Below are 23,659 nucleotides of genomic sequence, written 5' to 3' on the forward strand. Positions count from 1 at the left end.
CGAGGACTATGTGGAGGAGGAGGAGATGGAGGAGGAGGACTAAGTGGAGGAGGAGGAGATGGAGGAGGAGGAGGAGATGGAGGAGGCGATGGAGGAGAAGGAGGAGATGGAGGAAGAGGAGATGGAGGAGGAGGAGATGGGGGAGGAAATGGAGGGGGAGATGGAGGAGAAGGAGGAGATGGAGGAGGAGGAGGAGATGGAGGAGAAGGAGGAGATGGAGGAAGAGGAGGTGGAGGAGGAGGAGATGGAGGAGGAGAAGGAGGGGGAGATGGAGGAGAAGGAGGAGATGGAGGAGGAGGAGGAGATGGAGGAGATGGAGGAGGAGATGGAGGAGGAGGAGATGGAGGAGGAGGAGATGGGGGAGGAAATGGAGGGGGAGATGGAGGAGGAGGAGGAGATGGAGGAGGAGATGGAGGAGGATGAAGGGAAGAAGGAGGCGGAGGACCATGAAGAGGAGATGGAGAGGTTGACGCAGAGGAGAAAGAGGAAGAGAAGACGGAGGACGAGGACTAAGTGGAGGAGGAGGAGATGGAGGAGGAGGACTAAGTGGAGGAGATGGAGGAGGAGGACTAAGTGGAGGAGGAGGAGATGGAGGTGGCCGGCCTGGGAGGAGGGTGACGGTATGACTGTGTGGTGAGGAACTTTGAGCCTGGGGGACGCATGTGCAGTCATGTCATGTGGGTAAAGATGGGAAGAGGACGGGGCGAAGGGTGAAGGGCAGACTGACAGAAGACAGAGCCGGAGAATCGCAGGGGGAGAGAAGAGGCCTTGGGACCACGTCTCACGCTCAGGGCACACCCTCTTCCCCTGTGAGCTGTTTCCGTGCTGGTCCTGTGGGTGAGCAGGTGAGCATGGGTCCCTGCCTGGGCCTGCCCTGCATAGGCCTGGGGATGGGTGAGGAGTGAGGAAGGATCTAAAGCTCACCGAGACCTGGGCAGCTGCGGAGTGAGGGCTGTTCTAGAGCTTTCCTCCTCTCCTGGACCTCGCTCAGCACCGCCCCCTCCCCATGATGGGATGGCTGCTCATCCCAGCTGCGTTCCTTTCCAGTGAAAAATCAGATCCGGACCAGAGTCCCTGATAGCTCCATGGCCCTCCCTGAGGCCTTGCTGGCCCATCCCTTCCCTGCTGTGCCTGAGGATCCCCCTCCACCCCAATGCCTGTAATAGTCAAAGTTTCAACTGTGGGGAAAGAGAGAGAGCCAAAGAGAGGCATAAGTGTGAATTGCTTGGCACACAGTTGATGCTCAATTAGTGCACCTTTCCCTGGGTGTGTGTGTGGGGAGAGCCAGTAGGAAGCAAAGGATGGAGGACAGAAGGGAAAGGGGAGGGTGTGTGGGAAGGAAGTGCTTGTAATAAGCTCAGCACACATCTGGCATCTAATAAATGTCTATTCGTCCCCCTGGCAGACAGCAGCAGGAAGCAGAGGCTGACAGAAACCACTAGCCAGTGGAGTGTGGAGGACAAGAGAGACCACCATTGCTTGGTATACCAGAAGTGCTCAGTAGATGCATTCTTTGTCTTGGAAGAGGGCAAAGAGATGAGAGTTGAGGGAGAGGAGGGTGTGAAGTGCCTGATACACAGTGGGTGCTCAAAGTGTGTCCATTCCCTCCCTCAAGAGGGCAGAAAATGGGGGGGTGTACCCACAGGACAGAGGACATGGGGGTGCAGACGGAGAGGAGCTGGTATCTGTGAATACCCTGTATACAGCAGGTGCTCACGAGATGCCAGTTTCCATGTGGGAAGCAACCAGGAAAGGGGAGGAAGAACGGGGTGGAGGGGACAGAGGAGTCCCTACAGAAAGCACAGAGAGAGTGTGGAAAGGGGCCGAGCCATCAGGGTGACCTGAGCCCAAAGACTTCTGGGGCCCAGGAAGGGGTTTGAGGCGGAGGTGGCGGCTGCCCCCAAGGCCTGGTCTCTGCAACTCCTCTGCCCAGGGTGGAGCCAAGCGCCACAGGCCCTAGGAAGGAGGTGGGGACGGAGCCCCCAGCTGTCAGGAGCGGAGGGCACAAGGGCGCATTGTCCTGGTGCTGGCTCAGCCTGGCTCAAGGGGGAGGGGACCGGGCCATCAGGGTCCCTATCTGCAGTGCGGTGCAGGGTGCTGCCTGGCCTCTGCATCCTGTGACCCGCTGCCCCAGTGACTGCCTGCCTGCCTGCCTGCCTGCCTGCCTCCCTCCCTCCCTCCCTCCCTCCCTCCCTCCCTCCCTCCCTCCCTCCCTCCCTCCCTCCCTCCCTCCCTCCCTCCCTCCCTCCCTCCCTCCCTCCCGCTGAGTTGGGGAGGAGGGTTCATCCCCACCCTGGTCCCCAGCCCCTCAACCGCCGGCCCGGCTCTGGGCTGGGTGTGGGTGGTGGCAGAGGAGGAAGGAAAGAAGGCAGAGGAGTGAGAGCCAGGACAGAATCGGCTTTATTCAGCAGGGAACAGAGGGCTTCGCCCAGAGGAGGGGGGTCGGAGAGGGAGGAAGAGGGAGAGCCCGAGAGGGGGAGGGACAGGTTGAGAAGAGGCCGACCGGCATGTGGGGGCGGAGGGGGGGAACAGATACAGAGATGCAGAGAGAGAAACAGAGATGAAAGAAGACGGAAAATCAGGCAGAGAGATGAAGAGAGAGACAGGCTGAGAGAGACGAGAGATGGAGACGGAGAGAAGGAAAATCAGACTGAGAGACAGGGAGAGAGGGAAAATCAGACTGAGAGACAGAGACAGAGTTGGAGACAGACAGAGAGAGACAGAGTCAGAAGTAAAAATCAGAGAGAGAGAGAGAGAGAGAGAGAGAGAGAGAGAGAGAGAGAAGGTCGAGGAGAGAGAGGAGGTCGAGGGGGAAAATCAAGCAGAGAGAGATAGACAAAGAGAGAAAGTGAAGGTCAGGCTGAAAGAGACAGAGACACAGAGACTGAGAGAGACCAAGAGACAGAGCGAAAGAAAATCAGAGAGAGAGAGAGAGAGAGAGAAGGCCAAGAAAGAAAATTAAGCAGAGAGAGATAGAGAGAGGGAAGATCAGGCTGAAAGAGACAGAGACACAGAGAGACCAAGAGAGACCGAGAGACAGAGAGAAAGAAAATCAGAGAGAGAGAGAGAGAGAGAGAGAGAGAGAGAGAGAGAGAGAGAGAAGAGAAGGAAAATTAAGCAGAGAGAGACAGAGAGAGGGAAGATCAGGCTGAAAGAGACAGAGACACAGAGAGACTGAGAGACAGAAAGAAAATCAGGGAGAGAGAGAGAGAGGCCAAGAAGGAAAATGAAGCATAGAGAGATAGAGGGAAGATCAGGCTGAAAGAGACAGAGACACAGAGACACACAGAGAGACAGAAAGAAAGAAAACCAGACTCAGAGAGAGAGAGAGAAAGAGAGAGACAGAGAAACAGACGGAAAGAAAACCAGACTCGAGAGAGAGACAGAGAGACAGAGAGACAGAGAGAGACAGAAATGAAGAGACAGAGATGGAAAATCAGGCAGAGAGAATGAGATGGAGAGAGAGATACAAAGGGAGGCAGAGGGAAAATTAGGGACAGAGATACAGAGAAAGACAAATGGAAACAGAATCAGGTGGAGAGATAGGAAGAGATGAAGACAGAGATGGAGAGAGAGATGAAAGCGAAGAGAGGGAAAATCAGGCAGAGAGAGACAGAGACAGAGAGAGGGAGGCAGAGAGAGACGAGAGCGAGAGAGAGAGAGAGAGAGGGAGGGAGGCAAAGGTCAGAGGCAGAGAGAGAGAGAGAGGGAGAGAGAGGCAGAGAGAGACAGAGACAGAGAGAGAGAGACAGAGACAGAGGCAGAGGTTGGAGGCAGAGGTCTAGGCTTGAAGGCAGGAGCCCAGTCAGGGACGCAAGCAGACAGGTGGAGAGATGCTGGGTGCCTCATGGGCCACAGCAGCCGCGCGACCCTCTCACCTGATGTTGGTGTCAGCGCCCCCAACCCCAGTATGAGCCCTGACATTTAAGGGGTGCCCTGGGGGCGGGTCCTGTCCCACTCAGTGCCTTATCTGGCCAGACCCAGGCCCTGTAGCTAAATCCAGCCTCAGCTGTCAGCAGGGCAGCGACAGCTGCACACATCAATCCTTCTCCTCATACAGCCTGTGCCCTGGGTCCCTGGGGGTCAACATGGAGCCCTAAATCTCCAGCAGGACACCCCAGGAGTCTCCAGCTTTAGGGCAGGCCTAGCCAGGTGTGCTGGGGTCAGGGGTGCTTCCCTCAGAATTGGGGTGTCAGTAGAGGCGGGGAGCCAGCACACTGGGGCAAACAGGAGGCACTCAATCAGTGTGCAGGCCCCGGCCCATCCTCCTCTGTGGGCTCCTCACTTCAGACCTTATTTGGCCACAGCTGAGGATTCACCTGGGGGGTCACAGGCTGTGGCCACTTGGGGCCAAGAATAGTAACAGGCAGGAGTCCTGCCAGCTGCCCCTACCCGGGATGAGACCTGCGGAGACAGGCAGGCTGGAGGGGGAGGGACAGGAGGAAGGAGGCCCAGAGGGATTTCAGAGCTGTAGAAGGGACATGGCGGCGCACACTGGTAATCCCAGCACTCTGGAGGCTGAGGCAGGAGGATTGCCATGAATTTGAGACCAGCCTGGGCTACACAATGAGATTCTGCCTCAGAAAAGAAGAGGGGGGCAGATTGAGAGGGGCAGTGACATACAGAAAAGGGAGAGAGAGAAAATGGGTTAACGCAGACCCAGAGGGCAGGACATGGCTGGAGGGATAGGGAGAGACAGGGAGACCCAGGGAGGGCTCCAGGGCCCCAGGGCTGGGTATTGGGGGCCCCAGGACTGTGTTTGGGGCCTAGCGTATGCCCCTCTCCATGTGCTGTCTTGGTTTCTACTTTACAACTTATCATTTGGGACTGTGGCAGTGGGAGCCCAGCTTCCCCAGGGCTTTTACCAGTGTGGTGCCAGGTGTCCACCACACCCCCATGGTGCCAGGGTGAGGCTTGTGTCCAGGAGTGAGTTTATTGCCAGGGTGGGTCCCAGCTGAGCAGTGATGCTACACCCCAAGCCAGACCCTTCTTATCTCACTCATGATCCTCAAATGGTCTCCTGGACCCCTGCCCTCATGGCTTGGATCTCACAGGCCTGTCCCACAGGCCGAGTGCAGGGGGCCCAGGGCCAGAACCCTGGCTATCTCTTCTCCCTCACCTCCCACCCCCCACTTCCACAGTGTGCTCTTATCTGGGCACTCCTCCTGGCTCCATTCCCCTCCACTGTCTCAGATAGGCCTGTCTGTCAACACCTCCCCAAATAACTGCAGCTGATAAAAGGCTACAGAGCTCTGCCCTCAGCTGCCTCCAGTTCTGGGGCCCCTCAACTTCCAGTGACCCTAATGGAGACATGTCCTTCCATTTCTTTGGCAAGGCTGAGCCCATGAAGGCTTCCCTGAGGCCGCTGTAAGGAACCCCCAAACCCTTGTCAAGGCTTCTGACACACCAATTGCCCATAGAGGTCAGAGCCACTGGGAGTCAAGGTTCAGTCACAGGCCGCTGACCATCTTTGGGGACCACTGAAGTGCCCATCTCCCCTGCATCCATGTTGCGGGGAAGTTAGCCCCACTTCAGCCTTCGTTACTGATCATGTGAGGTGATATGTGTGTCCTGCCTCTGTCCCTGGAGGGGCACCTGGCCTCCCTTAAAGGGCAGCCCCAGGAGTTGGGCTCAGTCAGACACAGCAAAAGACCAGATTTATTGAGGCAACAGCGGCATGGGGGGCAGGGTGCGCCTCCCAGGGACCTAAAGTGTAGGTCCTTTCTAGGCACTGGGAACTCGGCTGTGGCAGCAGGTGGCGGTCATCTGCAGCCGGTGGGTCAGCTTGTGTGCAGCCAACAGCCGGCCTCCTCCACCTCCTTGGTCACCACCAACAGCACCTCACACAGGCCCTGGGCCAGGGCTGTCTCCAGGAAGACCCTGTTTGGGGGAAGGAGAAACTGAGGTCCCAGGCCACAGCCTGTCCCTGCAGGGCGGGTCTAGCACATGCCAACCATAGATACTTCTGCCATGTCTCACCTGACGCCGTCCTCATCCCCCAGGACCTCGGGTGCCCGTAGCTTGGAGTCAAGGTTATAGTAGACGCCACCCACCTGGCGCAGGGCCACCCAGTGCCGGCGCCGCAGTGGCAGTGACAACAGCCCCAGAGACACTGGCGAGGGCAGGTTCAGGATCAGGCCTAGCACCTGGGGCAGGGCCATCTGTGACAGGGGTCTGCGGATGTGAGGGGCACAGTATGAGGCCCCAGAGCCATGGAGGTCCAGGCTGTGGGGAGCACAGGTCCTTGGAGCCTGCTTCCCCCTCCTCCCTGCCCAGCAAACCACCCAGTTGCCACCCACCGTTTTGCTATTTGTCATCAATATGTAGCCCAGGCTGGCCTGCCGTCCTCCTGCCTCAGCCTCCAGAGGGCTGGGGTGACAGGCCTATGCCATGCCTGACCCCACCTCCATCTCCCCTCTCAGCCCCTCATCATCTACTTGGACCCACATAACCCCCTTTGCCTGTCAGTTCATCAATTTACCCTATCATTCAGTTAGTTCCTGGTCAGCCTTCCTTTGCCCTGGCCATCAACCTTCAAGCCCCATTCTGGATCTCCCCATAAGCTCAGGGTCAGCACAGCCCACAGTCGGGGGCCCTACCTCCTTCTATCCCACCACACGGCGGCCAGGCCCAAGCCCTGCAGAGCCGCCATGATCACATTGACATCGTAGTTGCCGGTGCCCAGCAGGCTTCGATGAGGGTTCAGGCGGGAGTCTGGGGCTAGCCTGGGGGTGGGCAGAGCCAAAGTTGGGGATCTTGAAAGTGCCCCCAACTTCCCACACAGTAGGAGGGGCCCAGAGCCCAGCCTTTCGCTCTTTCTTCTCTCTTTTCAACTCATAGAGTTTATGGGTCCCCAAGTCCTGTCCCCACAAGTCCTGTTGGAACAGGCCCAGCTACAGCTTTTGTTTTCTCCCTCCTGGACCCCCTCAGTCTCCAGTCTCCCCTCCATCCCACCTCCCCGCAGCCCCCAGCTGCCCCTCCACACCCACCTCTCTCTCCCCAGTGCCCTGGACAATGTCCCTGCCCTCCTGTCCCACTCTCTTCCCAGACTGGCCTCCGATGTCACTTCTGAAAGGGGCCTCCCAACCCCCAGGCTGGGGCCTTCTGAGCCACCTGTGTGACAGGGTCACTGCCCTCAAGTGTGCTCTGTCTGTTTCCCCAGCCTCCTCCCCCTCTTCCCATCTGCCTCAGCTCTGGCTGCCCAGCATGGCCTTGGCGTGAACAAACTGGTGACAGGGAGGCAAACACGTTCTAGAATCATCAGTGAGAGGCAGCAGGAGAGGCAAGGAGAGACAGCCTGGGAGGAGGCCTGGTGGAAGGATTGTGGGGTCCAGAGGAAGGGTGGGCCTTGGAGTCTTACGAAGTTGATGGCTGAAATCATGAGGCACATCTAAGTGGCCAAGACAGAGATATGCCCTCCAGAGAGAACAGCCTGCGCAAAGGCACAGAGGCACCACAGTGGAGCCAAGAGGGGCTCAGGAGAAGTCTAGGTCAAAAGGAACAGTGAAAGATGAAGCCTCAGAGTCAAACTGGGGACAGAGCATCTAGGGTGTTGGGACCTGGGTCATTCTTTAGGAGCACTGAGGAAGCTGTGGAAACATAAGCACAGGGTGAGCTATGAGGCTGATGGGCAGCCAGGAGGCTGTGACAAAGGCCCAGATAAAGAGGGTGAGGCCTGAGCTGGGGCTCAGTGGAGGAGGTGGAGGCCTGACAGCTCCGAGTCAAGCCCTAGGACCTGGATCCTGGCCTCGCTGGTGGCCCCAGGCAGGCCTTTCTGCCTCTCTGTGCACCCTCCTTGTCTAGGGCCAGGGCTGACCACAGTCACCTTTTGCAGATCTCATCCGCGGCCTCCTGGCTAAACAGCTGCTGTTGGAGCACATTGTTGAGTGCGTGGACGGCACACAGCTCCAACCTTTGTCGCTCGTGGTACACCGAGGGCGCGCTCGGCCTTGCTTCTGGGGCCTGAGACATGCCCTCCTCTGCTCCTGCTGTGGGTGGGGTGGGGAGAAGGTGCTAGGGACCCAGGGTTTGTTGTCCGGACTCCCAGAGGGTCCCTGAGCCATCACCATTTAGGGGAGGGAATGGGACCAGCTTAGGAGGACACGGGCCCCTGACCAGAGACACCTCCATTCCCTCATGTTGGAAAAAAAAAAAAAAAGTTCTTTTCTGCTCACCTGGCAATAGACAACCATCCCCACCACATCCTCTCTTAGCAAAAGGGTCCAGATCACCGTCACCTAGCAACAGAGGATCAACCCCCTCTGTCCCTAGGTAACAGAATCCCTCTTTTCGTTACCAAGCAACAGCGCACACCCCCCCTCCCCTCGGTAACCAAGTACGTTTTTTGATCACCTAGCAATAGAGAACTCCTTCTTCCCCGTCTCTAGGTAACAGGGTCCTCTTCTGGTCGCCTAGCAACGGAAGACTTCCCCTTGTCAATAGCCAGGGTTCTCGCCTCTTGTCACCTGGCAACAAGGCCCCCCCCAAGTCACTAAGCAATAGGATCCCCTCTTCCTGTCACTTGGCAATCAAGCCCACTCCCGACCCTTCTCTGTGCGCGGCGCTCGCCCTGGCCTTCAACCGGCCGGCCTCTCCACTCCCCGGGGCCCGGCCGCTCCCGCATCCCCCTGGGCGGCGGCCCGGCGGCACCGCGCTGACTGGGCAGGCGGGATGGACTACAACTCCCGGCGACCCGCGCGCGCCGGACTACTATTCCCAGGGGCTCTCGGCGGCCGTCGAGCTGGCTTCAGTGTCCAGAAGGGCACCGGAGCCGCTCCACCTCTCGGGACTACAACGTCCCTCGGCCTTTGTTGCCAACTTTCCCGTGCTGTCAACGCCCACAGCTGCTTAAAGGATTCTGGGAAATGTAGTACACAGGCTCTCGCGATAGCGTCAGGGCGGCTGGGCTACGAGTGTGCGCATGCGCTTGCTGCCATGGCATGAGACACGTCATACACTGTGTCTAGCTGAGGTGTGACGTCACGAGAGGGGTAAAGAAACAGACAAGGTAAAGGAAGCAGAAATCTCATGTTTACTGAGACACGGTGGCCATGGGTGACAGTGGGGCAGTGCGGGAGCAGGCTTGTCAGCAGAGGTGGATCCCAGGCCTGGAGGGGAGCTGGCAGCAGCCTGTGTGGGGAATGAAAGGTTAATATGGAGAAGGTGACAACAGACTCATGCAGGGGGACATAGGGACTGTGGACTTTGCAAATGGGAGTGTGGTACAACCAAAGAGGAACAGATGTGGGAGTGGATGGTGAGACAGGGTTGGGGTGAGGGGGCAGAGATTGAGAAAGACAGGCATACTCAGGGTCTCTCTCTCTCTCTCTCTCTCTCTCTCTCTCTCTCTCTCTCACACACACACACACACACACACACACACATACACACACACATGGGCTGGGAATGTCACCTCAGGATGTCCCATTCTGTTTTTAATGGGAATTGTAGAGCCAGGCCAGGACACCTGAGCTTGGCAAAGCACAAATATCCAGTTCTATGTCCCCACCTACCCTCCTCTTAAGCCCCCCTCCCACTTGGGGGACTGCCCGCACCCAGGAGGCTACGCCAGAAGGCTGCCACAGTCGCAGAACCAGTGACAGCGCCGGGCTGGGCCGGGTTCTCTCTGTGTGTATGCACCGCAAAGCTGCGGCCTGTGGGCCCAGGAGGGCCTGTCAGCTCCACGTCCACCACGTGCATGTCTGTGAGGCTGCAGGGATCAGAGCATGCAGTCAGTGTGGTTGGTCAGGTGGCTGCAGCCAGACCGCCCATCTCTGCTCACTCAGCTCACCTGAGGTCGGCCACAAGCACCCCAACGACGCTGTCAAAGCCCAAACTGGGAGCCGCCAGAGCGGCAGCTGCCATGGTGTTGGAGTTTCGGGGGGCCAAAGGGCAGAGCCCACGCACAGGACCCTCATAGAGCACAGTTCGGGATCCACCCACTGGGGCTGCGGCCAGGGGTCCCTCGAGGCGGAAGCCATCTGGGTGTGTGGCCATGGTGACTCGAAGGCTCTGGAATCAAGGGCAGGTCAGGACAGGGACCCTTGCAGAATCCTTCTGATTGCTGCCCAGCAGAAGCTCCTCACCTGGAGGCCTCCTAAGGCATCCAGTCTGTTGATATCCTCTGTCCCCCACAGGGCTCCTCGGGCCACAAACACAGCATGACCCCAGCGGTGTGAAGCCTCCAGGAGCTGCTGCTCTGTGGTCTGGTCAGCCAGGGCTGAGGGAGACCCCACCTGGTGGGGAGGATGGTAGGGAGAAGGGAGGCGACGGTACAGATCACTGCTGTGGGGTAGGGTAGGGGCTGGCAGAAGGGGGCTGGCTATGTGGGGGGGCTCACCAGGAGGTCAGCATGGCGCAGAATTTGTGCCCCAGATTCATGGATTATTTTGGGATGGGCCACTTCTATCACAAGGTCAGGGTGCCTGGGAGAGGGAGACATGGAAGAGGACTTGGAGAGGAACAGGGTCTCCTGTCTCCAGGCTCCTCAGAGCACAGAGGGCTTTCAGTCCTTACCCTGGCTTGGGAAGGACCCGGGTTTGTCCTGTTTGATGTTTGGGTGAACTGAAGTGCAGAGAGGGTAAGGGGCTTGCCTGACGCACACAGCAGCATGGGGGCTCTCTCACCATGGGCCACTGACCTTCCCTCAAGGGTATCGAGGTCCTGGAGCTGCAGGGCAGGGGGCACGCTCCCGACCATATGTCCAGGGTTACGGTTCCACACAAAAACAAGTTCTAGACCCAGTTCTGATCCCTGAGCCAGAAGGCGGGACACAAGGGACTGTCCTGCAGAGAACGAGAGGGCTAGAGACCTCCAAAGGGGGGGTGTTCAGAAACAGAGACCGAGAGAGAGAGACAGAGAGAGACAGAGACAGAGACAGAGAGAGAGACAGACAGAGTGAGACAGAGACAGACAGACAGACAGAGACAGAGAGACAGACAGAGACAGACAGAGACAGAGACAGAGAGACAGAGACAGAGAGAGACAGAGTGACAGAGGCAGAGAGAGAGACAGAGACAGAGAGTGACAGAGGCAGAGACCTAGAGGGAGAGAGAAAGAGACCCTGAGGGAGACAGAGATGGAGGTGGGCACAAGAGACCAGAAGAGAGGGAGACAGTGGGGAGGGCAGAATTGGGGTGGGCTGGCAGATAAGGTAGCAGACTAGGCTGAAGAGATGTGGGGGTTGAGAGACTTCAGGGGCCTGGGGACAGGTCTATGGAAGGAGGCCCAGGCTGGTGCAGACTTACCTAGGCGGCCATAGCCCACCACCCCCACCTTCCGTGGGATCCTGTCAGTGGCCATGTCCTGCACACGGTGCTCTGCTGTGAGGGGATCTGCAGGGCAGTTGGTCTATACTAGGCCTGGGCAGTGGCTGATCTTTGGACTTTAGACCCGTGACCCTTCTCTGCTGGTGCCAGAGTCAGGGAGCAGGTTGGTGGGGATGGGGTGGGAGGGGGCACCTCTGTCCCTCCTGTGCTGGATAGTGGGCATGGTGACCTGGGCGCTGGGTCACGTGTGACCTTGCATGTCCCACGCCCTACTTCCCATGGCTCCTGTGCAGCCCACACTCTCCCCCACCCTCCCACCCTGCAGAGGTGGAAAATTCCCTCTGCAGTCCCCGCCCTCTTGGCTGGCCTTAGGTTGCCATGGAAACTGCATCTTGCTTGGAATGGGAGAGGAGCTGGTGACAAGGACTCAGGCCCCTCACTAGGTCTTTTGCACCCAGGTCCCTTTAAGCATGCTTTTTGTCCTGATGCTTAAGTGAGAAGGGCTGGGCCTGGCTGGAACACTGTCCCCCCACATGCCCTGCCTCCGTGGGGCCCATCCCCCTCAGCCCTGTGGAAGAGGGTCTCTCCACATCCCTCTGCCCCAGTCAGAGTCCCCTCCCTCCCTCCAGTGCCTGATCGCCCTTGAGCTCACCTCATCTGTCCACCACACACCCCACCATGAGGTCACAGTCTCCTGCCCCCTCCCTGTATTCTTGGTTCCCTGTCCCCCTCCTCAGTCCTCCATCCTATGGAGGAGGAACCCAAATGCCCAAGGATGAGCCCCGCAGCCGCTGCCAGGCAGGCCTGGCATGGGACATGGCCGGCTGCGGCAGGCCGGCTCCCTGCCCCCATCACCACCTGGTACCACCGCAGTGTTGCCAAGGCAACCAGGATCCTTACAGAGATGGCTGCAGAGAAGGCAGGAAAGATGGAGAGAGAAGTTGGAGGGCACAGCAGCCCTGTCCCTGTCCTGGGCTCTGTCCACAGAGATGAGACAGACCCGGGAGGGAGAGAAGGCCAAGACGCCGGCAGTTGTCACAGAAAAGAAAAGACTCTAAAGAGCTCAGGGTGGGGGAGAGAGAAGAGGGGGGGATAGGGAAAAGCGGGGGACAGGCACCCCATGGTTCAGGGGTGCTCTCCTGACTTCCCGTGGAGCCTGTGTCCCCACAAAGTCCAAGCTGCTAATGTGTGTGGATGACAGGTCAGGCTGCCCTGGCCCAGCCCCGTGTCCCCAGGCCGTCTGCCTGGGCTCTGATCTCCTCAGCTTCCTTGAGCCTCCCCTGACTCCCTGGGATGACAGCTCTGGGAACCCAAGCCTCTGGGGGACCAACCTTGGACACTTGGCTCACTCTGAGATATCACACGCTGTCTGCACTCCAGCAGCTGCCCCGTCCTGGCTGAGCCGAGTTCCCCACATGGTGGCTGCATACTCTCTGGGGACTCTGCCCACCACATCCCTTGGTCCCTCTCCATTGTGTTGCAACCGACCTGCAGCCCAGGCTCGATACTCTGTGTGCACCTCCCTTGCACCCACCTGCTGTCTTCCCAGCAGACTGTGTGTGTGAGTGTGTGTGTGTGTGTGAGAGAGAGAGAGAGAGAGAGAGAGAGAGAGAGAGAGAGAGAGGCTCCCCTGGGGTGCACAGGGTGAGCCTGTCCCTGTCCCTGGTCCTCTGGGATGGAGACTTGAAGGAGCCCGTGACTGCTGGGCACACACGGTTTTCCGCCTGTCCAGCCCGTCTTGATTCTACCATAGTCATTGTGTACCCTGTCTCCTCCCCTCTGCTTTTCATGACCAAAAAAAAATTTTTTTTTTTTACTTTTTCCATGTTTTTTTTTAAAGTAATTACAGAGCAGGTAGTCGACGCAAACCTCCCTTCAGTATCAAAAGAGTCTGTGTGGAGGGTGGGACTAGGTGAGGGGACCGGGGGCTCCCAGCCTGGGCCAGGACTGTGGAGCTTGGTGCTGGGAACCTGGAAGGGGTTGTCACCCGGGCTCTGGTGAAGTTGTCTGTCTCTTGGATTTTGAGGGCGGAAGAGTGGGAGGGAAGGGCAGGCATCAAACTGCAAAAGAAATAAAAAAGAAAAAGAAAAGAACCATAAAAGGAGGGTCTGTTGGGGTGAGGGGAAAGGGCAACCCTCAAAAAAAAAAAAAAAAAAAAAAAAAAAAGCTCCTGGCCCCTGGAAGGTGGCAGGCAGGGCGGGTGGGCAGAGGACGGGCCAAGGCGCAGGGCTGGGCTGCTTCTCCTGAACCCCAGGTCCCCGTCCTGCGGCCAGGATGGCATGGCCGAGGGCTACACGGGCCAGGAGCCCCACCCGTGTCCCTGGGCCCTTGCGTGTCCAGAAGGCCCCAGGCCTCAGATCTGTGTTTCTTGCACGTTTTCCTTGGAACCGCTCTTGAAGAGCAGAGGTTCGTGGATGGAGTTGAGGCCCGGGCCTTTGCCCCCGCAGCTCCCACTGCCTGGGGTGCCGCTGTAGTGGGCCTTGAAGGCCGCCGCCACGTAGTGGTGGTGGTTCAGGTGGTCTCGTTCCAGGGCGGGCAGGGCCAGGTGGCTGTCCCCACCCACGCCTGCGCCTCCGGCCACCGCAGCAGCCGCGGCCACAGACACGGCGGAGGCGGCGGGCAGCTCGTCCTCCACGTTGATGATCTCCACGGTGCGCGTGGGCCCATGGTGCTTGTGGAGCTGGTGCTGTTTGCGCAGTTTGTAGAAGGCCACCAGCATGACGGCGGCCATGAAGGTGATGGCCACGAAGCAGCCGATGATGATCTTCGTGGTCTTCATCACGTCGTCCAGGTCTTTGAGCGCGTTCTCCGTCACGTCCGTGATGGGCACCGTGAACGTTTTCTCCGTGGGCTTGGAGGAGCGCGGCGCGGGCGCCGTGGTGGACGCCGCCGCCGGACCCCCCGCGTCCCCGGGTCGGCCCCCACCCCACGCGCCGTCCGTCGTGGGTCCCGGCGGCTCCTTCTCGGTCCCGCGAGGCTGCAGCGCCTCCTCCCCGGGCGGCGTCTCCAGCGTCTCCACGGTGACCGTGGTGAAGTAGGTGTAGCCGCCGCTGCCCCCGCCCCCGGGGCCGCCCCCGCCCCCCGCGCCCCCGGCCGCCACGGGGTCCACTGCCGACACGTTGAGCGTGGCTGAGGCGGTGGTGTTGCCAGCCGAGTTTGTCACCATGCACGTGTACTGGCCAGTGTCCTGCACGGTGACGTTGGTGAAGTTGAGCGTGCCGTCATGCAGGACCGAGATGCGCACGCGGTAGGAGCCGTGCGTCATGAGCGTGCCATTGGGCGTCAGCCAGTTGACCGACGTCATGGATGTGCCAGTGCGGCACTTGAGCTCTGCTGCCATGCCCTCCGTGACGTTCAGGTCCGTGGGCGGCTCCACGATGACCGGCGCGTAGCAGGTGAAGTGCGACTGGTCCAGCTCGCCTATGTAGCGGCCCTTGAGGCCCGCGGGCGCGTGGCAGCGCGCGCAGCACGTGGTGTTGCTGGGCACCGTCTCCTTGAGCCACCAGCTGAGCCACAGCACGTCGCAGTTGCAATGCCAAGGGTTGTGGTTCAGATGGACGCGCTCCAGGCGGTGCAGGGGCGTGAAGAGGTCGTGGGGCAGCGACATCAGGTTGTTGTGAGACAGGTTCAACTCCTCCAGCGACTTGAGGTCGTCGAAGGCGTTGCGCTCGATGGTGGCCACCTGGGCGTGCATCAGCCACAGCTTACGCAGGCTGGTGAGGCCCTGGAAGGAGCCGGGGCGGATCAGGTCCAGCCGGTTCCCCGACAACTCCAGTTCCTCCAGGCGCACCAGGGCCGTGAGGTTGGGGATGTCCTTCAGGTTGCACATGCCCAGGTTGAGGTAGCGCAGGTTCACCAGCCCCTCGAAGGCCGCCTCCGAGATGTACTCCAACCGCTTGAGCTCGCCCAGGTCCAGGCGGCGAAGCGAGGGCACGCGGTTGAAGGCGTAGGACGGGATGCTCTCGATGGGGTTGTTACGCAGCCAGAGCTCACGCAGCTTGGACAGGTACTCGAAGGCCTGCGTGGGTACCGTGGTCAGCCGGTTGTCAAAGAGCTCCAGCGTGTTGAGACTGGGCAGCCCATTGAACGCGCCCACCTCGATCTTGCGCACCAGATTCTTGCTAAGCTGCAGGATCTCCAGGTGCCGTAGGTGCTTGAAGGTGTCTGTGCGGATCACCTGAAGGGGGAAGAGACACGGGTCAGTACAGCTGAGAAGCCCAGGGATACAGTACTGCCACTGTGGCAGAATGGGATGCTGTGATTAGTAAGCCGGGCTAGGGAACAAACCCAGGGTATAGTGTACTGGGGAGGCATCTATCGCTGAACCACGCCCCCAGCCCCTCACTGGGGGATCCTAGGCAGGGGCTCAGTTACTGACTTACATCTCCAACTCTCTTTTTACTTTTTATTTGGAGACAGGGTCTCACTAAGCTGCCCAGACAGGCCTCAGACCTTTGATTTTGGTACCTCAGCCTCCTAAGTGACTGGGTGACAGGCCTGTGCCTCCATGCCTGAGTCACTCCAGGCTTCCTCTGTGCCCCAAGGTACCTTCTACACACACCTGTAGTTCACCCTCCAGCAGCCTATGAACAAGGATTAGTATTCCTCTCTTAGAAAGGAGAGGCTCACAAAATGGCTTTCTGGGTGCTGAGCTGGGTGGGGTTGGGCCAGGCTGAGCCTGCTCCCCTCTCCCTGGCTCTTTCTGGAAGACAGACAGAGAAACTGAGGCTGTGGATGCACAGGGAAAGGCAGAGTCCTCTTCCAGCCTTGCCTCCCCTTCCTCCTGGGGATTGTATCTCATTTGAACTGTGTCCTGGGTCCATTGTACCCAGAAGGGAGGGTGATGGAGGGCAGATGGCTGAGAAGCTCAGACTGTGTTGGTTACCCTGCACAGCAGGATCCTGTCTTCTGTTCTCCTGAGTCCTGGACATGCCCTGGGGAGCAGAGCTCTGCTAACCCAAAGTCTCAAACACAACACCACCTACAGGGGGCAGTTGGGGATGGGCGGGGAGTCCGCGGCTCTGTTTTTCCACCTCCAGGTCCCCTCCCACCAGCCCTCAATGGGTGTGTTTAGACCCACAGTGTGGGCTCACCACTCTCAGCCTGTCCATCACTTCTCCCCGCCCCAGACAGCAGCGACAGTGACATTTCTTGTAAACCTAAAAAATATTTTTTTGAGACAGGGTCTCATGTAGCCCAGGCTGGCCTTGAACTGAAAATGTAGTTGAGGATGACCTTGAACTCCATATACTCCTGTCTCTACCTCCCTAGTGCTGGGATTTCAAGTGCACACCATCACATCTGATTTATGTGGTGCTGGGACCCAGGGCCTTGTGCATGATAGACCAACGCTCTACCCACTAAACCACATCTCCTCTCCAAGGTTCTATGTTAAGACATGTCAAGCAACTTACCCTTGGCTGTTACCTTCCCCTCCATCCTCCTGAACCCCCATTGCCTCCTGTCCTAACAAGCCCCTAAGTCTGAAAACTCACTCTTCCTCAGGGCTTGTCCACTCATAAACCCCTCAGTCTCAAAGCCACTCCCATTTCCTCTTCTGATCAGCTCCCCTTCCCTCCCTCCCATGCCCAGCTAGAAAGCTGCCTGCTCTGAAGGAGGTCCTGGTTATACCCACCTGCCTGACTGGTGCCTGGCCAGATATGTCCACTTGGGGTTCCCATGACTTTACCCCACATGTGTGAGGTGTCTGAGTGACTGTGTGCCATGTGCTAGAGCCTCAGCCACAGCCTTTTGAGGGCAGAGCTCACCCAGGCTTGTAGGCTAGCTCAGTGCCTTCCCCAGCAGCCATCCCCCAGAACTCCTGGGACACCCACTCTCTTGGTACTAGGGAACCCAGGGCCTTGAGGGTGTTCAGATGAGTCTAATACAGAACCACACCCCAGCCCATGGGACATTCTTTGACTAGGACCCATAGCTGAGCCACAACCCCATCCCCTTACTGGGGGATCCTAGGCAGGGGCTCTACCACTGAGCCCCCAGCCCCTCACTAGGGTAGTCTAGGCAGGGCCTCTACCGCTGAGCCATTCCCCAGCCCCTCAATGGATTAAACGTTGATTAGGACCTGCCCTCTCTGGTACACCCAGATGTGTGGTTTGCTAATCCCCCAGCATCTCTCCATTCAATCAAGATGATAGTGTTAAACATCACAGGAGGATGTAGTGAGCCCAGACACACACACACACACACACACACACACACACACACACACACGTAATTCCCAGCTACTCAGGAGGCTGAGGCAGGAGGATTGGCTCTAGATGGAAGTCAGGCCGAGCTAAAGAGCAAAACCCTGTCCTCCCCCAAAAGAAAGAAAAGACACATAGAAAGGCCCCTGAAGGACATGTGTGGGCTTAACGAGGGTCGGTCTGTTGTGGAGGCTGTTTCTCTTTCTTGCTGATTTTTGGTCAAATGAGCACAGGTATACAACACCAGGAGGAAAGAAAGGCCTCTCAGCATGGGTTCTGTCTGTGGTTCAAATGCTACCAGCAAGCCCTGGTCCACAGGGACCAGTCAGTGTGTCTGGAAGCCCCTGCCCCTTTCCCTCCAGCCTCTCACTCTGTCCCCTGCACTAGAGATCTCAGTCCAGGCTCCAACTACTGGCCCACTAACCTGCAACAGGAACCTAATTCTTGTTTTCTTCTTAGGGGCTAGGGTGGGGGTGGGGTTGAGACATGGTCTCACTGCATAGCCCTGGATGGCCTCCAACTCTCAGCAATCTTCCTGCCTCGGGCTGAGTGCTGGAATTAATTTCAGGCATGTGTCACCATACAGGGTTAGAATGTCTAAGTTCTCACTGTTAAATAGATCTGCCTTCTGTCTCTTTCCCCTAAGACCACAGTGCCCTCTTTGAATTAGCAAGGGGCCTGGGTTGTTCACAGTCTTCGGGAAATGTATTTCTATGACTGGGAACATGGCTCAGTGGTAGAGCCCCTGCCTAGAATCCCCCAGTGAGGGGCTGGGGTGTGGCTCAGTGGTAGAGCCCCTGCCTAGGATCCCCAATGAGGGGCTAGGGTGTGGCTCAGGGGTAGAGCCCCTGCCTAGGATCCCCCAGTAAGGGACTGGGGTGTGGTTCAGTGGTAGAGCCCCTGCCTAGGATCCCCCAGTGAGGGGCTGGGGTGTGGCTCAGGGGTAGAGCCCCTGCCTAGGATCCCCAGTGAGGGGCTGGGGTGTGGCTCAGGGGTAGAGCCCCTGCCTAGGATCCCCAATGAGGGGCTGGGGTGTAGTACAGTGGTAGAGCCCCTGTGTATCACATATGAGGTACTAGATTCAGAAGGAGGAAGAGGAGAAGGAGGAGGAAGGGAGGAGTGCCACCACCAAATAAAATAGTGATGCAATTGCACAATAATACTTATTTTTGAATTCTTGGCTCAGCAGATGATGGTCACAAATGCCTGTCCTGTGTTTGGGCTTCTACTTCTTCCCCAGCATCTTCTCCACATCAGGGCTATCCAAGGTGCAGCACCACACACACACACACACACACACACACACACAGATGCACACATACACACACAGACGCACACATACACACACACAGATGCACACATACACACACACAGACGCACACACACACACAGGGAGAGGCAGACAGACACAGGCACACACAGATGCACACACACACAGACACACACAGTCATACATAGACACACAGACACAGAGATACATATACAAATACATATACACACAGAGACACACATATAAAGACACAGTCACACTCCCCACACACATGCACATACTCAGGTACACACCACATACACCCCCCACACACCCTCTGGTTCAGTCATACTGTGGAGAGCCCAGGCTCCCTCCCTGGTCACTCTGTCCAGGCTTCTCATGGTGTCCTTGCAGGTCTTGGGGTGGATGAGGCCCTATGATCATTGATATCATGGGCTTGACAGGGTCTAGAACCATCTGGGACATCTGGGAGACAAGACGCTGGGCATGTCCTGTTTGGTCCTTCCCTCCACGATGTTGTACTCCCCAGCATGAGGCAGAATAAACTCCCTTGGATATTTTGTCACAGCGATGAGAAAATTATGCAATATAGGCCCTTGGTGGACAGTCCCTGTGTGTGCTGGGCAGCCTGCCTGCCGGCCTCTCAGCATGGATGACACTGGCAGGATGGAGAACCGAACCCAATGTGGTGCTCAACATCTGCTGTTCCAGCACTCAGGAGGAGGAGGAGGCAGGAGGATTGCCGCGAGTTGAAGCAGGGGGGTTTGTTGTGAGTTTGAAGCCAGCTACAGTTTGGACTACACAGTGAGACCCTGGTTGGGAGCTGGAGAGCCCAGGTCTGCCAATCCCCGGTGTCATCTGGTATTGTCAAAGCCATGACCCGTTTCCTTTGATGGTGTCTGCTACCGTCTCTACTTTTATTTTTCACGTTTTCCTGTCCTGACTGAAAATCTTTGCCTTTGGCAGGGGGTGTGTGGGGAGACAGGGCTGCATGTAGCACAGGCTAGCCTCAGTTTTACTCAAGGATGACCTTCTGCCTCCTCTTCCCCAGTGCTGGCTTACACAGTGCCTGGGATGGAACACAGGGCTTCGTGTATGCCAGGTAAGCACTCTACCCTGTGAGTGACAGCCCCAGCCTCAAACCCCTGCCCTTTGGTAGAACTCTTAGCCCATTTTTATTGACTGTGGCCATAAACACCCTTGGATTGCTGCTGCTGCTTCCAAGTTATCCTGATTCCTGCACCTGTCCTTTCCCTCATCTGTCGTCTTCATGGATTTCTTCTGAGTTTATTTCCCCTCTGCACTGTTTTAGGATTTATATACAGTCTCTGTCTCTCCTCTTCAGTGCTTACCCTTAAAACGTCTCTTTTTTCTCAGGCTTTAAATTTTTTTTTTATGTGTATGAGTGTTTTGCCTGCATGTATATAAGTGCACCTGTGTTGTGTAATGTCCACGGAGGTCAGAAGAGGGTGTTGGATTCCCTGTAACAAGAGTTACAGATGTTTGTTAGCCACCATGTGGGTGCTACGAATCAAACCCAGGTCCTCTGTAAGAGCAGTCTGTGCTCTTAACTGTTGAGCCAGCTCTCCAGCTCCTCAGTTTGTTTGTTTTTTAAGACAGAATCTCACCATGTAGTCCAGGCTTACCTCCAACTTACCATCCTTCCGCCTCAGCCTCTTAAGAGCAGGATGACAGGTCACACCTCCGAGCCCTGCAGCCTTAAATCTGAACAGTCTGAAGGCGGCAGCCCCGGTTCCTTCCCTTCCCAAGCAACAGGCAGCAGATCCCAGTCTCTGATTCTAAAGCACAGCGCCATCCTGGATAGGTACCCAGAAAGGCAAGGGGACAGGGTGACTGCTAGAGGCAGACTGTACTAAGTACCTCCAGGCTGTGGCCTCATTCAATCCCTGTGGAAATCCCATCACATGGAGCTGTTCGGCCACATTCATTCCCTGTTCCCACCCACACCTGCTGATCGCTTGTCTTCTGTCTCACTGCAGAACCAGGACGCAAATTTGACTTTTCCTGGACCCAGACACGGAGGCTTCACCATGCCTGTAGCCTGCTGCCACCTGCTGCTGAACCCAAAGGAGCAGGGCCAGGGGTTTCCTGTACCATGTGATCTACTCATAAGACAAGATCCTCCCTCCCTCCCTCTCAGGCTGTCCTCAAACTCCCCATGCAGCCAAAGACGCCCTCACCTTATCCTCCTGCCTCTACCTCCCATGTAGGAGGTTGACTGGTGAGTGCTTGGTTTATGCAGCGCTGAGGATGGAACCCAGGGCCTCGCACTGTAGGCAAGAAGTCTATCCACTGAGTGACAGTCCCAGCCCCCGCCCCCCTCTACTGCCTTTCTTTTGAGATATGGGTTCGGTCGTGTAGTTGTGGTTTCTCTGGGGGTTCCCCATCCACCTGATAGAGCCTCCTGAGTGTTGGGATCCCAGGTGGGCACCACTGCACCCACTTCAATGGGTGTTTGAGAGCTGCTGTGTCATGCTAGCCTTGCCCTGGGACAGCTGTGGACGGGCCAGACACAGCCCTATCCTGGTAGATCCCATAATATAATAATGAATCACCTATGAGGTCTATGTGTGGAGCTGCCCTGCTGGCCATTGCTCTGTCCCCTCAGTCCTTCACATTTTGACCCTTGCTGTAGCTGAGGACTGTGTAGGGACTCTGGTGAGGGAGCCTGGCCCTAGCCAAGCAGCCTCCTGCCCTGGGGCCTTGCCCTGCTCCCCCCTCCCCCTTCCTGCAGCCAGGCGCTGACTACTTCCTCTGTGGTCTGATAACCATTACCAGAGCTGAGCAAATCCCACTGTGTTCTTTTGGGGCTTTTAAGAAAACAAACTGTCAGGAGATCCTTTATTAAAAATTTAACTGTGGTAGGGAAATGATTAAGTGGACCATTCTTCCTAACACTATTAAGATAAATTGTTTTTATATGTTCTGAATGTAATGAACCAGGAAAAAAAAGTTGAGTAAGCTTACGAGTTTTTTTTTCTTTAAACCTCAATTTTTTGTCTTCAAATTTCAAAGATATTGGACTGAGGAGATAACTGTCACGCCATGCAGCCTTGAGCACTGAGTTTGACCCCCCAGCACCCACATAAAGAGCTAGGTGCAGTGGTGTCCATCCACAACCCCCCCCCCCGCACTGGGTGGGGGGGAGGCAGGGGGATCCCTGGGTTCACTGGCTGGTGAGTCTAGCCAAGTAAGAGGCAGGTAGATCTCTGAGAGTTCAAGGACAGCCTGGTCTGTATAGGGAGTTTCAGGCAGCTGTAAAAGTAGGGGGGGACGGGGTGCTGGAGAGATGGCCCAGTGGTTAGAGCACTGGCTGCTGTTGCAGAGGACCCATGTTCAGTAGCTAACAACTGTCTGTAACACCAGATCCAGGGGATCTGACGCCCTCTTCTGACCTCCATAGGCATCGCACGACACAGGTGCACTTACATACATGCCGGCAGAACACTTATACATTAAAAAAATAATAAAGTTGGAGTAGGCTGAGAACAACATCTGACGTCAACTTCTGGCCTACACGCCATACACACACACACACACACACCACACACCACATACACCACACCCCTACAAACCACACACCACACACACACACACCACATACACCACATACACTACACCCCTACAAACCACATACCACACACATACACACACACCGCATCTACCACATACACCACACACCCCAAACCACATGCACCACACCCCCACAAACCACACACACCACACACACACACACATATACATACACCATACACATACCACACACACCACACACAACACATACACTACACACACCACACACACCACACATACCACACACACCACAAACCACACACACACCACACACAAGACATACACACACACACACCACAGGCATACATACACACCCCATGCATACACATGCACCCCCACCACCACACGCATAAACACACACCACAGGCATACACACACAGCACACACACACCACACAAATAAAAATGACCGTACGTCACACACTGTTTTTCGGTGGTTTGTTCTTTGTCCTTCACTGAGGGCCTGGTGCCTCCCACTTCCACAGGACTTCCCAGCATATGACTGGCAAGGAGGCCAGTAACTGAGTCACTCAGGCCTGGACTGACTTCCATCCCTCCCTCCCTCCATGGTCAGTGCCTGGCCCCCTAACCCCCATGTGTAGGAAGTGTGAGGAGCCCAGTTGAAGAAGTCAAACCCTTGTTCCACTTCCTGATTGCTGTCTGCCTCAGTGCCTCACTCTCCCACACCTCAGAGTGCTCATCTGTAAAATGGGCATAGGAGCTGGACTGGCTCCTGGGGTCATCCGAGGCTACGCTGGCTGTGCTGAGGCTTGTGCTCGGCTGGCTGTGTCCCCTTCTCTCTTGGGCTGTGGGCATCCTTGCTGTCGGAAAGTTGACTCCAGCCTTGATGTCACTGATGGATGTGGGGTAGGGGTGTCTCAGGGCCTCAGTCTGCCCAAGCAAACAGAGGGGCAATCTCCCCTGCCTAGCCTCTCCTGGGGTTGTCAATGGGCCACAAAGGCCATCTGGCTCTGCAAGGTTCTGTGTTCTTGTGACAGCTGCCTGGGGCATGCTCTGTGCTGTCCTGGGGCCATTGGCCAGTGAGCATGCACATGGCACAGCAAGTGAGCAAGGGACTTAGGGGCTGGGAGGACCTGGGGGTGGGGGAGGGGCTTCTCATCGCTATCCCCAGCCCAGCCTGGCCACAGTGGCCGCCACCTCCCCAGTGCTGGGGTACAGGTGTGTGCTACTACACCTTGCTTTCTGCAGTATGCAGTCCTGGGCGAGAGAGCGGCATCCCTAGTCCCAAGTCCCAGAACTTTAGCAGCTCTGTGAAGGGAAGGAGGCCAGGGCGGTGTCCATGGAGTGCCTGAGGCCACTGGT

The 23,659-nt window shown here is 57.1% G+C and overlaps 3 protein-coding genes across 8 annotated transcripts in view; all 3 read right to left on the minus strand.

Moving 5' to 3' along the window:
* Positions 1–5,638: 5,638 nt before the first annotated feature.
* Positions 5,639–8,677, minus strand: Josd2 (Josephin domain containing 2). 3 transcript variants are annotated; one of them, XM_008845150.3, is made up of 6 exons: positions 8,353–8,677; positions 8,175–8,237; positions 7,826–7,988; positions 6,600–6,725; positions 5,980–6,174; positions 5,639–5,880 (listed from the first exon to the last, which is right to left on the minus strand). In XM_008845150.3, exons 3-6 carry the CDS (start codon positions 7,969–7,971, stop codon positions 5,781–5,783), a joined length of 567 nt encoding a protein of 188 aa, XP_008843372.1. In that variant the 5' UTR covers positions 7,972–7,988; positions 8,175–8,237; positions 8,353–8,677; the 3' UTR covers positions 5,639–5,780. The 3 variants fall into 3 exon arrangements, with proteins under 3 accessions (XP_008843372.1, XP_008843374.1, XP_008843371.1); XM_008845152.3 differs by lacking the exon at positions 8,175–8,237 and having other exon boundaries at positions 7,826–7,985; XM_008845149.3 differs by lacking the exon at positions 8,175–8,237 and having other exon boundaries at positions 8,353–8,676.
* A 331-nt stretch (positions 8,678–9,008) lies between these two features.
* Positions 9,009–11,381, minus strand: Aspdh (aspartate dehydrogenase domain containing). Of its 2 annotated transcripts, none has more exons than XM_029569340.1 (7): positions 11,247–11,380; positions 10,640–10,784; positions 10,340–10,424; positions 10,086–10,235; positions 9,791–10,011; positions 9,555–9,709; positions 9,009–9,129 (listed from the first exon to the last, which is right to left on the minus strand). In XM_029569340.1, the coding sequence occupies exons 1-7, from the start codon at positions 11,299–11,301 to the stop codon at positions 9,086–9,088; spliced, it is 855 nt and encodes a 284-aa protein (XP_029425200.1). In that variant the 5' UTR covers positions 11,302–11,380; the 3' UTR covers positions 9,009–9,085. The 2 variants fall into 2 exon arrangements, with proteins under 2 accessions (XP_029425200.1, XP_029425201.1); XM_029569341.1 differs by having other exon boundaries at positions 9,044–9,129; positions 9,513–9,709; positions 11,247–11,381.
* Positions 11,382–13,070: 1,689 nt separating this feature from the next.
* The window catches only part of Lrrc4b (leucine rich repeat containing 4B), a 37,762-nt gene continuing 27,173 nt past the window's right edge, over positions 13,071–23,659 (minus strand). For all 3 annotated transcript variants that reach the window (XM_008845155.1, XM_008845154.1, XM_008845156.2), the window contains one exon: positions 13,071–15,444. In XM_008845155.1, the coding sequence (XP_008843377.1) occupies positions 13,621–15,444 (1,824 nt within the window). In that variant the 3' untranslated portion in view covers positions 13,071–13,620. The remainder of the gene's footprint in view (positions 15,445–23,659) is intronic.

This window comes from Nannospalax galili, unplaced genomic scaffold, assembly GCF_000622305.1.
Source record: "Nannospalax galili isolate Female #2095 unplaced genomic scaffold, S.galili_v1.0 scaffold960, whole genome shotgun sequence".
NCBI lineage: Eukaryota > Metazoa > Chordata > Mammalia > Rodentia > Spalacidae > Nannospalax > Nannospalax galili.

Bases quoted from the DNA above. Each gene is read 5' to 3' on its own strand.
- Josd2 (XM_008845152.3), bottom strand. From the start codon at position 7,971: ATGTCTCAGGCCCCAGAAGCAAGGCCGAGCGCGCCCTCGGTGTACCAC. The intron at 6,726-7,825 runs GTGACTGTGGTC...GCCCACCCCCAG, and splicing joins GCGGATGAGATCTGCAAAAG to GCTAGCCCCAGACTCCCGCC. The intron at 5,881-5,979 runs GTGAGACATGGC...TCCCCCAAACAG, and splicing joins GGGGATGAGGACGGCGTCAG to GGTCTTCCTGGAGACAGCCC.
- Aspdh (XM_029569340.1), bottom strand. From the start codon at position 11,301: ATGGCCACTGACAGGATCCCACGGAAGGTGGGGGTGGTGGGCTATGGC. The intron at 10,785-11,246 runs GTAAGTCTGCAC...CGTTCTCTGCAG, and splicing joins GGTGGGCTATGGCCGCCTAG to GACAGTCCCTTGTGTCCCGC. The intron at 10,236-10,339 runs GTGAGCCCCCCC...CCTCCCCACCAG, and splicing joins TGCGCCATGCTGACCTCCTG to GTGGGGTCTCCCTCAGCCCT.